This window comes from Thamnophis elegans, unplaced genomic scaffold, assembly GCF_009769535.1.
Source record: "Thamnophis elegans isolate rThaEle1 unplaced genomic scaffold, rThaEle1.pri scaffold_107_arrow_ctg1, whole genome shotgun sequence".
In the NCBI taxonomy this organism is placed as follows: domain Eukaryota; kingdom Metazoa; phylum Chordata; class Lepidosauria; order Squamata; family Colubridae; genus Thamnophis; species Thamnophis elegans.
This window is the reverse complement of record NW_022473579.1, coordinates 78,553-92,769: the sequence shown is the minus strand read 5'-3', so window position 1 is coordinate 92,769 and position 14,217 is coordinate 78,553. Positions and strand designations below refer to the sequence as shown.

General features: G+C 42.3%; 1 protein-coding gene across 1 annotated transcript in view; it reads right to left on the bottom strand.

Annotated features, from left to right (window-relative positions):
* The window catches only part of LOC116523216 (voltage-dependent R-type calcium channel subunit alpha-1E-like), a gene marked incomplete at its 3' end in the record, with an annotated part of 123,262 nt that overhangs the window by 39,992 nt on the left and 69,053 nt on the right, over positions 1–14,217 (bottom strand). Inside the window, exons 3-5 of the mRNA XM_032238304.1 lie at positions 12,853–12,956; positions 11,311–11,463; positions 9,943–10,124 (exon numbers count right to left, since the gene is read on the bottom strand). Coding sequence (XP_032094195.1) covers positions 9,943–10,124; positions 11,311–11,463; positions 12,853–12,956 — 439 coding nt within the window. The remainder of the gene's footprint in view (positions 1–9,942; positions 10,125–11,310; positions 11,464–12,852; positions 12,957–14,217) is intronic.

Genomic DNA, 14,217 nt, shown 5'->3' with positions numbered 1-14,217 from the left:
TTTTGCCAAGGTAATGGGCTTTGTTATCACTGCAGTTTGAGACAAATATTAATACCTCTGAGAGTTCTATATTTTTGGACTGCAGTTCTTACGGGTTTCTAAAACGATTTAAGACACTGTGATCTGTATGCCTATTCTCGGCAAGAGCCGAGGTGGCGCAGTGGTTAGGGTGCAGTACTGCAGGCTACTTCAGCTGACTGATATCTGCAGTTCGGCTGTTGAAATCTCACCGGCTCAAGGTTGACTCAGCCTTCCATCCTTCCGAGGTGGGTGAAATGAGGACCCGGATTGTTGTTGGGGGCAATATGCTGACTCTGTAAACCACTTATAGAGGGCTGAAAGCCCTATGAAGTGGTATATAAGTCTAACTGCTATTGCTATTGCTATTCTCAAAGTATGATGTAAAACTAACAACTGAATGAATATAGCTCAGATTTCAGTTGTGACACAAAGTTTAATTTTCACAGCAACATAGTAGACGTAGTTACAGCTGGGCTGAGCAACTGTGTTGTCATATGAAATATGCAACATGTGTACAAACTCTTGGCATCATGTTTCCATATGTTTGTTTAAGTATGGAAGACAAACTTGCATGCCAAGATGCACATTAAAAAAATCAATTCATAGTATATTATCCTAGACTTTGGCTCAAACGGTGGTCACTAGGATTTAAACATGACGTAATGGGTGCATAAACAATCAAGCAATGATATCAAACATAGCAAACATCTCATTGGCTTGAGAAGGCAGCGGTTCGTCCTGACACTGATTTCCTTGATTCACTAAGTCCGTCCATAACAAGCAACCAAAATTAAGGCGGGGGGAGAGACAGTTGTTCTATTTCATTGTTTGATGAGCCTAAGAACAGCAGCAAAAGTTACCAGCCAAATATGTTACATTTAGTTTATTTCTCTCTTTCATTATTTTGATCAATAACTCAAGGCAGCTAACATACCTAACACTCCTTTCTCTTCCTTTTTTCCTCACAAGAATAGCAATAGCAATAGCGATAGCAGTTAGACTTATATACCGCTTCATAGGGCTTTCAGCCCTCTCTAAGCGGTTTATAGAGTCAGCATATCGCCCCCAACAACAATCCGGGTCCTCATTTCACCCACCTCGGAAGGATGGAAGGCTGAGTCAACCTTGAGCCGGTGAGATTAGAACAGCTGAACTGCAGATAGCAGTCAGCTGAAGTGGCCTGCAGTACTGCACCCTAACCACTGCGCCACCTCGGCTCTTGAAGAACAACTCCAAAGTCACCCAGCTGGTTTTTATGACAAAATGAGACTAGCTCTCACAATCTCTTTGTTTCTAGCCTGCTGCCTTAATTACTAGCCAATACTTGGCTATATATATAATTATGTATACCAATTCAGGGTTCATTTGATTTCATGATGCAAGGAAATTGATACAACCTGTTGTATGCTAAGCTTGATCCCTGGAGGCTCATGACGTTTTTGGCTTGTTCCGTCGGCAGCTAGACCTGGGAAATACTCTGGAGGAGGGCGTAGTGCTCTCTGAGAAAGTCTTCTCTCAATCCAGTTGTTTTTGACAACTTTTGCTTAGCTTCCAAACTTCTTGCAAAGTTGATTGAAAAGTTATTGGCAAATCAATGACAGATGATCCTAAATACCATAAAATATACTATCTGGATCTTTATCAGTGAGGATACCCTAAATACCTCTGATTGCTTAGGTTGATCATCTTCCTTAAGACCAAGATAGGGAAGTACATCTTGTGGTCCCACAACAGTATTCTATAATGTTAGATATATGGTGTTCTTCTAAATTGTCCGCAAGGGTTGGGAGGCAGAGGTATTATTTTATGGTGGTTTCAGTCCTAGTTAGTGAATGGGGAAGATGCCACTTGAACCTTCGGTATCTATGATATGGTCACTTCATTGCTAAGTGTCTTCCTCCAAGAAATTTAGCATTCATGGGAAATAAATTGAGAGGTTATTTGGCAGCTTCGAGTGATGTGTCATTAGCATACTGATAGCAATAGCAATAGCAGTTAGACTTATATACCGCTTCATAGGGCTTTCAGCCCTCTCTAAGCGGTTTTACAGAGTCAGCATATCGCCCCCCACAGTCTGGGTCCTCATTTTACCCACCTCGGAAGGATGGAAGGCTGAGTCAACCTTGAGCCGGTGAGATTTGAACCGCCGAGCTGCAGAACTAGCAGTCAGCTGAAGTGGCTGCAGTACTGCACCCTAACCACTGCACCACTTCGGTTCTGATGAGCCTCAGTTACAAATAACCCCTGCAATTCCAGCTGAAAATGCCATTCAATTCTTGAACCAGTCCCTGGTAGGATGTGAGATTTGGATGGTTGAAACAAACTCATAGTAAATCCTACAAAGACAATTGCCCGTTTTCTATACAAGTTGCACTTATTAAGTAACTGTTTCATTAGACAACTGTTTGCAAATACGGCAGTAATAAATGGTATTTTAAAAATCATTTTTGACCAATGCACGCATTTACTGCCAAATTTCTGCAACTGACAACACATGCTAGAGTGAAAAATAATGCTCGTGTTGCTGCACAAATATCTTTATCTAAATGAGGTAGCAGCAATCAACATCCCCCCCCTTCCCTGTGTTAATTAGCTACCATTTGGCTATTACTGATGCTGATGAACAAGGACTATGTGTAGATATCAAGGAAGTCTGGACCACCCAAAGGAGTTGGTTCATAATTTACTAATTCTCCTGATTCCCATCTCCTGCTTTTGTGGAAATTGTGGCCAAATTTATCTAGCCTTAGCTGGTGAACCAATTATAATCCATGCATTCCACAAGGGGTTACATTTGGAGAAAACTCTTTACGTAGACTTCTGATATCAGAACTCTATTAAGTTGGAATAGTGTCAGTGGTGGGTTTCAAATTTTTTTAGAATCTCGTCATGTGGCCTGCTTTGTGGGAGTGGCTTGCCAATCATGTGACCAGGTGGGAGTGGCTTGCCAGCCATGTGACTGGGTGGGAGTGGCTTGGCAGCCATGTGACTGGGTCAGCATGGCCAACTTGTAAAATGTGGTGAAACTCACTTAACAACGCTCTTGCTTAGCAATCAAAATGTTGGCTCAGAAACTCTGGCATTTGGAGCACGCAAGTCTTAAAGCTGTCAAGTTACAAGACCCTCTCACCCCTAACCCTTTAGGAAAAAAACTCCCAGGGGTGTTCAAACTTGACAGCTTTAAGACTTGTGGACTTCAACTCCCAGAATTCCTCCTCCAGTCATGTTGGCTCAGGAACTCTGGCATTTGAAGCATGCAAGTCTTAAAGCTGTCAAGTTACAAGACCCTTGCACTCCTAACCCTTTAGAAAAAAAACTCCAGGGGTGTTCAAACTTGACAGCTTTAAGACTTGTGTACTTCAACTCCCATAATTCCTCCTCTCGCTCTTCATCTTGATGATGTCTGGACGGGCTGGGGGAGGAAGCTGGAACCGGTTCTAAACGGCACTGTAGATTTGTGGAACCTCTTCTACAGGAACCCACCCCTGAATAGTGTCCATGTTGAAGTCACATTATAAGTTACCAAAAGTTGCCTGGACCCAATTGGAAGTCCTGGTTATCATAGTTAAAGCTCTTTATGAAACTTACTGCGACCCCAGGAGACATCGGGCAACTGAATCTGCCCATTTGGTGTGGTCACCAAGAGGAGGACTACCAGTATATGGCAAATCATCATCTGTGACTGATTTCTTGCCACTCTGATGGAATGTCCCCCTGACCCTTCAAATGTGGAGAAGGGAATAGGATTATTGCAGAAAAACTTTCTTAGACTAAGAAAGGGAGAAGTGTAGGAAAAGCTCACCTTACTTCCCCCAAACCCCACCTTACATTTGCTAAATATAAGATGATTTGGAGAATTGCTTCAGCAGGCTTTTAAGATTCTACCTAGCCAGCAATAAAGACACTATAGAGATCCAGGTTTTCCTTATTTCATGAGTTTGCTATCTCCAAAGCACTTAGATAGCAGGAACACACATTTTATGAAATACTCTCTCCCTATATGCCTCCCCCACCCTCTGGCATTTTGAAAACTAGCCAAACGGTATTGTTGTAGCATATATTTAGTCTTTAGGTTAACTTAATAGATCCCACTAGAGACTACTAGAGATGGGAAAAGACATGCTAATATACCTTTATTTTATTTTTAGTTCTTTACTTGCACAGAATTTCTACATGCAGCAGAAATTGTGTCTCCTACTTCAGTGTGAAGTGATGCATTCAGTTTCACCAAATCAATCTCACCTCAGTTTCCTGCCCACGTAAGGCGCCAATCAATTGCAAATCTTTTGAGAAGAAACACTGCTTGAAAGCACAGATGCTGAATACATGATACATTAGACCAGTGGTCTCCAACCTTGGCAACTTTAAGACTTGTGGACAGAGCCGGATTTTCCTATAGGCTAACTAGGCTTCAGCCTAGGGCCTCAAGATCAAGAGGGGCCTACATTCAAATTGTTAGCAAAATTAAAATTACACTATTCTTAAAACAGTGAACACTAAAACACTGAACGGAAAATAAGGAGAAATTCTACGCATATGATTAATAAACAAACATAAAAATGTATTGGTTAAGATCCTTCCAGCGCCGCGGCAGTTGGGGAGCCCGCCCACGTTCCCGGCACTGGCGGTCGGGCGAGAGGTGCGGCCGCTCCCAGTAGCCGCCCCGTCGACACGGAGCCCACCAGCGGCCAGGCAGGTGAGGGCGAGGGGGCCGAGCCGGGCAGCTGAGCGCAGCAGGGGAGGCAACTGGCCTCGCTGCCTTTGCCGCAGAGCAGAGCCGCCCTCCGTCGGGAGGCCAGCTATATATATTGATATATATTGATATATATCACAGTAATGATGTATTTTATTGTCTCTCATGTAATTTACAAACTTAAAAATGGGAGGTGAAAGGGCCTCATAAGTGGAATAGCCTAGGGCCTCTTTTCATCTAAATCCGGCCCTGCTTGTGGACTTCAACTTCCAGAGTTCCTCAGCCAGCAAAGCTGGCTGAGGAACTCTGGAAGTTGAAGTCCACAGGTCTTAAAGTTGCCAAGGTTGGAGACCACTGCATTAGACAACCCGTGTCTCATTGGGTGATCCTTTCAGAGATATTCTATTATCAGATTCCTCAATGTCTTCAACAGTGACCAATGTCTAAGGTGCTGCCCTCACTGGAAAAATTGGGATTATCTGCATTGAAAATAGCTCGTGTTGAACAGTATAACATAGTGAAACATCAGCCCAGAAATGTTTTGTGACATTTTGTATCATAAACTGTTTTATGATAAGGTTTATGTTGTGTAATGTTTTATAAAATTTTCCAAAGTTCAATTCCATGGGAGTCACTTAAGGTGGAAGGCTGAACCAAGGTAGGCCTCAAGCCTGAACCAAACTAGGGTTTCATGATATTAAGCTTTAACTGTTCATATAGAAATCACAAGGTTTGCTTTTAGGACATGGTGCAGTTAGACACGGGTTAGAAGGAAGTCTGCACATGAAATATGCTGAAGTAAAACCTCTATTTTAACCCATCTGCTGGCTTGACTGTTACTCTGTTTGGTAGACACATATTGTTAGTTCCTCAAAATACGAGCTATGCATATCCGTTAGCTGACCCATGTATTATGACATCCTGTAAACATACTTTCAGTAACACAGGGGCAAATGTTAAGGGGTGTTTCCAAAACTAACAGATGGCTTTAGCTGAAAGTGATAAACTATATAAGGAAGTTCCTGAATTTCATTCAGGGTTCAGGCCATTTATTCTTTGCTATGAACCTGCGCAAATAAACTATTCCTTCTCTTGGGTGTCCTGTCATTTTCTACAACACACTGGTCACTAGTTTTGGATGCATTCTGCAAATTAGCACATTTGAAGTACCATGGTTCAAACATTATTATTGCCCTATGATTCACCATTTTGCTCAGGTAAAGCTTATAGGAATGAGAGTTTTAGTAGCAAATGATGAATTGAACAGGGCAAAGAGAAATCAGGGGAATTGAATTGAATTTATTAAACTTCTAGGCCGCCCAATCCCGAAGGACTCTGGGCGGCTTACAGAAATGAAAAAGAAATTAAAAGAACTTAAAAACAATAGGACACACAAAGTTAAAAAAGGAATGCAACAAACACCCAATCAGAAGGCTTGCCGGAAAAGCCAGGTTTTAATGGCTTTGCGAAAGGCCGTGAGAGTGGGCAGGGCCCAGATCTCTGGGGGCAGCTCATTCCATATGGCCGGAGCGGCAACAGAGAAGGCCCTACTCCTAGGCGCCGCCAGCCGGCATTGTTCTGCTGAAGGCACCCGGAGAAGGTCCATCCTGTGCGATCTTATTGGTCTAAGGGAGGTATGTGGCAGAAGACGGTCTCGTAGGTACCCAGGTCCTAGGCCATGTAGGGCTTTAAAGGTGATAACCAGCACCTTGAACCGTGTTTGGAGACCAATGGGCAGCCAGTGCAGCTCGTGGAGGATAGGTGTGATGTGGATGTACCTTGGCACACCCAGTATCGCTCGCGCGGCTGCATTCTGGACTAATTGCAGTCTCCGAACACTGGGAAACAATGGGTTTGAATGAAAGATGAATTAACTTCATTGCATGTGTCACTTTAATCCTTCCAGAAATCACACCTCCTCCCAGTTTTTCAGAAGCCTAATTTTTCCACTTTAACCAAAATGTCCATCAAGCTCATGTTATAAGGTTTTGGCAAAAAGAAAATGTAATATTTGCAGTTTTTCTTAAAGTCAAGGTAACTGACCAGGGATGGGTTTCAACTGGTTCGCGGTGGTCCCTGCGAACCGGTTGGTCGGCGAACCCGGAAGTAAGTAACTTCCGGGAACGGCGAAGGGCCCACTCGCCCGCTCGCGCTCCTTACCCGGTTTTGACGAGTTCTGCGCTTCCACGCATGTGCAGGACGCATACAGCGCCTGTGTGATCCTCCAGGAGCAGCTGGAGCATCGCACAGACGCTAGTACACTGCCGGCCCCGTTCCAACCGAACCGGTTGGAACAGGGTGAGAATCCCACCCCTGTAACTGACCCAATGAAGATGACAATCAAGCCGAGAATTCCCAGCTGATGAATAGAGGCAGTTTCAGTTTCTTCCCCAGTGGGATGGCTTATGTAATGATACGTTCTGCATCTATTTCCTCTAGAGATGAGTTAACAAGTCATAAATGGATGAGTAATTATTAACGGGAATTATAAGCAGGGATAGAAAAGCGGAATAATGAATGTGAAAAGAGGATATTATATTCCATTTATAGTTATTTTACATTTATATACCAAAAAAAAATCACTCTAGTCAAAATGTACAATATAAAAATAACACTGAGATGAATTATTTTAGAAAAAATATTACTTTCTTCTTCTAGTCATGCCGACTACCCACTCTATGGAGCTCCAAACAGAAATAACATTACTTATAATATGTCAAAGCAGAAATGGTATTGCTCCCGTCTCAAAATAGCCCCATTCAAATATTCTTAAATTGGCCCCATTCAATATACGATAGACATATGGTACAAAGTTTGAGTTTCGGAAAAGAAAAATTTACCTAAAAATCTCAGTTTTCAAAATATAGATTTACTGCACTTATTAAAAGGGGAGATTAAGTTTCTCTCTTAAAATATTTATGAATTTTGGGAGGAGTCCTCTTAATAATCAAATATGCTAAAAGCTAATGAATAGGCAGGAGATGAGATGAGGATGAAAAAAGGAGCTTCCTCTATTCACCCCCCCATTAAAAGATGATTATAGCAATGCAGAGCCTTCATTATCCATGGAAACTTTCTATACCCGTGATGGCAAACCTATAGCATGAGTGCTACAGGTGGCACATGGAGCCATATATGCTGGCATGCGAGCCATCACCGCCTTCCGGAGGGCTGGGGGCAGTGGTGGGTTTCAAAAATTGTTTGAACCTACTCTGTGGGTGTGGCCTCCTTTGTGGGAGTGGCTTGCCGCCCATGTGACCGGATGGGAGTGGCTTGCCGCACATGTGACCGGATATGAAGATGCCGACGACACTTGTCAGAACCACCTTAAATTACCTCACACACAGCACTGGCATGCATAAGAATAGGATGTCAACTTGTTTTTTAAAAGGCATCTTTGGTTTGCGTTAAAACAACTTCAACACACGCAATGTTCTGATTGCACCACAAACGCAGTAGTCATCCTTACCTTTCCCAGAGGCACTGAGTTTTATAAATATGAGCGTGATAGTGTAGAATAATCGTATCCAAGGACCAGTGGTGGGTTTCAAAAATTTTTGGAACCTCTTCTGTAGGTGTGGCCTGCTTTCCGGGTCCACTGGTGGAACCTCTTCTAACCGGTTCGGTAGATTTGACAAACCGGTTCTACCAAATAGGTGCGAACTGGTAGGAACCCACCTCTGGCTGGGGGAGGCCATTTTTGCCCTCCCCATGCTTCAAGAAAGCCTCCAGAGCCTGGGGAGGGCAAAAAGAGTTTTTTTTTTAAATTTGTGCTATATATATATTGATTTTTATTAAACCATATGTTTTTTATGAGGGGTACTCAGCATTACGAAAATTATAGAAGGGGCACACATATGTCAAAAGTTTGGGAAACACTGCCATAGCACAGCACCATCATTAAAAGCAATATTCTCCTCACTGCCTACCTCACTCATGGGCATCTGCCAGGCCTTTAAGCACAGTTACATGATCAAATTCCTGTAGGAGTTATGTCAAGTACCTATAATACAATGATTCTGCTTCAATACAGAGAGTAATGCAGTTCAAGACAAGGAAAGGGAGGAGGCGATGAGAAGGGACAGGAAAAATTTGATGGAGAAGGCTGCAAAGCCTTCGCTTAGATAATTACCAACTCCACTTGCCCCCAACAGATTTACTCTGTCAGAAGCTTAATTTCTGTTGCAAACTTACATGCCTTGTGAGTTCCTGCTTGCCCAATATTTTGACAGCAGCTCTACAAGTTGATAGAGCATGCCATATAGCAAAGGTGAAGAAAGAAAGAAAGAAAAAATATCTACTCAAATGTAGATATTAAACTGATTCTTTCACATTTATGATGAAAAGCAACAGTGATCACCCTGAAAGAATGATAAGGACCCTTTTCAGCAACTGAAAAAGGGGTGAAATTATGCAGTAGCTTTTCAGTAGAATTGATATAATGACGCAATACCCGAAATTGGGACATTAATTTGCAGGGTGGGATTTCTCTGTAAGTGGACTCTGGCAGACAAATGATTTTTCAACATGGAAAGATCTGTGGCTTAGATGAATCAGTGCCAATAACTTTTGTCTGGAAATTAGTAGGATAATACTTATAGAAGTATATTGCAAACAATAAATGTTATTTGAACTGATAACATTTGGAAATTGGATGCCAATCTGGTGTTACTATATCAAAAGGTATGGTTAAAAGAAGAAGCATTTTTAAAAAATAATTCATGAGGATAAGGTAAAGGTTCCCATCACATATATGTGCTAGTCATTCCCAACTCTAGGGGGCAATGCTCATCTCCATTTCAAAGCCGAAGAGCCAGCATCGTCCGAAGACGTCTCCATGGTCATGTGGCCAGCATGACTAAATGTCACAGGTGCATGGAACGCTGTTACCTTCCAACCAAAGGTGGTTCCTATTTTTCTACTTGCATTTTTACGTGCTTTCAAACTGCTAGGTTGGCAGAAGCTGGGACAAGTAACGGGAGCTCACTCCGTTACACGGTGCTAGGGATTCGAACCGCCGAACTGTCGTCCTTTCTGATCAACAAGCTCGGTGTCTTAGCCACTGAGCCACTGTGTCCCTTTTCAGAGGATATGGGACTTCAAATATAGTGCTCATATGAGATACAGTTTGAAATGAAATGAAATTAGTCAGTTGTAACCATTTATAAACAATATCCAATAAAATAATTCTGCACCAACCCTCTCTTTCCTCACTTGTCTTTACTCACATTGTACAGCACTGTAGTCCATCCTTCCATGGTAATGCACTGGAAGACAGTCAACACGGCAAAGAGGATGTTATCAAACTGAGTTATCCCATCATTGGGACCAATCCAGTCTCTGCACTCATAACCTGCCGGGCATCCTTGCACCCCACAGGGATGTGGGGGATCCAGCTCTTGTAATTCACCTGCAGTCAGACAGAGATGAAATCATTTTATTAACATGCATCTATGTAAAGGAGCAAGGTCGACCAAGAAAGTTATAATAAAACAGGAAGCTTCTATATGCATTTATTTTATTTATATTTTACCTTTTCCTTCAACAGCACAAGGTGAACATGAGGATTTCCCCTATCCCCCAATTTACCAGCACAAAAACATTGTGAAATGGGCTGGCTTGTGAAAGAACAATTAGCGCAAATTATCCAGCCAACCAATCCAAGTCTAACATTGTAATGTCTGCATGACACATATTTATAGCTCCTCTCTTCCAGGAAAGTTTGGGTTCCTTGAGCAGGATTCAAAATTCGTGATTGTTAACAGGGCATGGGGAAACAACAACAAGAAAAACCATGTTTTGTTTTCAAACCATTTCTGCTGCTCAAATTGCAGAAAGTATTTTTGCCCAGAGGGCATGTTCAAACCTAAAAGAACAAATCTTTCTGAAGGATTGTAGGTTAATTAAATCCATAGCTGTACAGTGTTTTAAACTTCCAGGACTAGAATAAAGTCAGAAGGGAGTGATGAAAGAAATGTCCTTCTGGGTTCGGCTCCAAGTGGGGGAAAAGACACTGGAGACATGGAGGCTGCTTGGAAAGATGGTTTATTGGTGGACAGGACCACATGGCTTGAGCCCTGAACAGAAAAGGGGATCACATGCTTCAATGTTGGTGGAGAAGAAGAGAAGGGCTGAGGGAGGGGCTTGCTAGGCTTTTTATAACCTGTTCAGTCCCACCTCTCTGTTTCCTGTTCCTGTGTAAGAAATGTATTCTGATTGGTTGCCAGACTCCCATAGGGCCATGCAGGGCAACTCTCTAGGCTGTGTTTTGAATCCAGGTTTGGTTGAGTTCTCAGATGCCATGTGGTCAGTTGAGTAAAGGGCCAATATTATCCTGCCTTTACTCCCATCCCCCCCTGGGGCTGCAGTGGAGAAGTCTTTATTATGTAAAAGGGACTAGCTTGGCCTTCTTAATGGCCCATTAACAGTGGGGATGGGCAGGAAGCTACAGGCAACCATTCTGTCTTTTAAAACATGTTTCTTTCTTTCCACATCCAGAGAAATATTCTGCCTTTTCAATATTTCCTAGGATATTTCATTTTTTCTGGGAGAGGGCTGGATGATAACTTCCCACGGGAGACAGCGATATCTCTTACCTGAATTGTTTACATAGCAAGCCTGGTGTAGCTTTCCACTATAAAATTCCAAGCCAATAATAGCAAACATCAGGATTGCAAAAAAGAGAAGGAGACCGATCTGGAGCAGAGGCACCATTGCTTTCATGATGGACTTTAGTACGATCTGTAAACCTTGAGACAAGGAAAAGGAGAAAAAAAAATGCAATTGAAAAAGAAGCAGCAGTCAGCAAATTATTCCTTTGGGAGAAGCAGAGAGACGAGGAAGTGTCACACTGTGAAACATGTTCAGAAAAGTTGTGATTGTCTGGCAGATGCAATATTATAATCGAGGGAAGACAACACTCTAGAAAGAAAGCAGAGCTCATGTCACTGAAGGAGGAGAAAGCAAATATTCATCTCCCAGAGGAGCAAATTCTTTCCCATTAGGGAAAAAACCTCCCGATTTTTTTTTTCCGCAGAAGGAAATGCTTTGTTTAATCCAAAGTGTTCTAAAGTTTAGGTTTTCCCTAATGTAAGATTGCAATATTCTTTTTTTTAATTAATTTTTTATTTTATCAATTTCATATATACATTCACAATTATATGATCTCATCACTGTTATTAATAATATGTATTTATAACAATTTTTCCCCTACAGTTGACAATATACTTGAAGATTGCTTTCTTACCATCCCATAGATCCATCTTATCTTACAACGGTCCTACTTCTTCTTCCCTCCCTCCCTCTTTCCTTCCCTCGTTTCTTCTCTCCTACTCCCCTTCCTTCCCTCCCTCCTTCCCCTTCCCTCCTTCTCTCCTTCCCTCCTTCCTTCCCTCCTTCCTTCCTTCCTTAGAGAGGGCTGAAAGCGGTATATAAGTCTAACTGCTATTGCTAAGTCTGGGTTCTTTCCCTTATTACTGAGCTAACAAAAGCCTTTCTGAATCAGAGGATCAGAGGTACTCGAAGCCTGTCAGTCTGGTTGTTGAAGATATATATTTTACTTAATATCAATATTTTATTTAATATTTTATTTATTTAATATCACTTAATTTTAAAGGCCAGTCTGGAATCGTATGCAAGTGACGTGATTCCAGTGGTGGGATTCAGCCGGTTCACACCTATTCGGTAGAACCGGTTGGTAGCTTTCTAAGTAGTTCAGAGAACCGATTGTTGGAAGAAATCTCCTTTTGCTTTTTCCCACTTTACAGGGCTAATCCTGTAAGGAAGGCAGGAAGGAAACACTCTGGTGTTGTTTCTAGCCTAATCTTTATTGCCCTGCTTACAGAAACTGCCTCTCTGGTTAACCCTTATTCCGTTGTAACAGCTAAGGCGAAACGCCCATCAACATGAGTGACATTGAGTTGGCCACACCCACCCAGTCACAAGACCACCGAGCCACGCCTACCCAGCTGGTCATTAGGGCAGAGGACCGGTTGTTAAATTATTTGAATCCCACCACTGCCTGATTCAAATAGAATACCTCTATAGGAAATAAAGATGGCCATTGGAAACACCAACACCGCTCTCCAAGAATCCTTCAACAGTAGGACAAAGTGGGAGGAGATAAACCAGATACTTACTAGGAATGCCTGAGACAAGCTTCAGGGGCCTGAGCACTCGTACCGCCCGCAGAGTCCGTAGGTCCACGTGGGTGTTAAAATGTGCTCCTGCTGTTGCAAGGATGCTAGAAACAAACAGGAAGAGACAAAAGTTACTAAACATAGTATCTTGGGGTGATGCACATATGCCTGCCAGTCTCCCTCCCTCCCTCCCTGCAGGAGGAGGCGTAACACACACCAGGCACCTGACAGCCGGAATTGATGCACCTTACCCTATGCTGTGAGTCAAGAACCATTTCTTAGCCTAATCTTAGCAGAGCAGCAATTAAAAAAAAATACACACTAGCTTTAGGACTCACATTTTCACAGCTCAGTCTGTGCCTTGTGTTAGAATTATGGGTTGTAAATTCAATACATCAGATCCTTACCAAGAGGCTGGAATAGGAAAGTATTGGGAAGGGACAATTCTCAAGGCACTAATATTGCCCTTTAACCAGTGGTGGGATTCAGCCGCTTCGCACCTATCTGGGAGAACCGGTTGGTAACTTTCTAAGTAGTTCAGAGAACCGGTTGTTGGAAGAAATCTCCTTTTGTTTTTTTTCCACTTTACAGGGCTAATCCTGTAAGGAAGGCAAGAAGGAAAACATTCTGGTGTTGTTTCTAGCCTCATCTTTATTGCCCTGCTTACAGAAACTGCCTCTCCGGTTAACCCTTATTACATTGTAACAGCTAAGGCGAAGCGTCCATCGACCTGAGTGACCTTGAGTTGGCCACGGCCACCCAGTCACATGACCACCGAGCCCCACCTCCCTTTATTTATTTATCAGCACAAATACAACACAAATGTAACAAAGGCAACAGTAAAAATAATGGCTTTCTGTCTGGATGGTCTCTTGTGATGAGCCAATAGACAGAGAAAGAAAGCAGTATGCCTCCTCCCATATTTGGGCATACCAGGGGTTGTGACACTAAATACACACACACACACACACACACACATTCACACACAAACACACACATACATATAAATGTTAATTCCCATTTAATTCAGATAGATAACTGAATGACAAAAAAATGGCTGGCTAACATCCCTAGTATTTTTCTGGAATTAGACTTATGATTACTTTTCTCTCTGGGACCATTTGGCAGGTGTTAGAATATTAAACCAGGATTTTCATTTCATGCTTGAAAAGCAGCTAGGCATATTTTGTCGTTAATAGTAAGCAGTTATGATTTGATCCCAAATCACACAAGAAGCTGATATTGTGGAATAACACATATCTCAAAAATAGTCGGGAAAATGTTTTATTGGGAATGCCTGGCCCAAACAGGGATTAATACTTTAAATCAATTTTTCTTAGTGTTGTTTTAAATATTTTGCAAGAT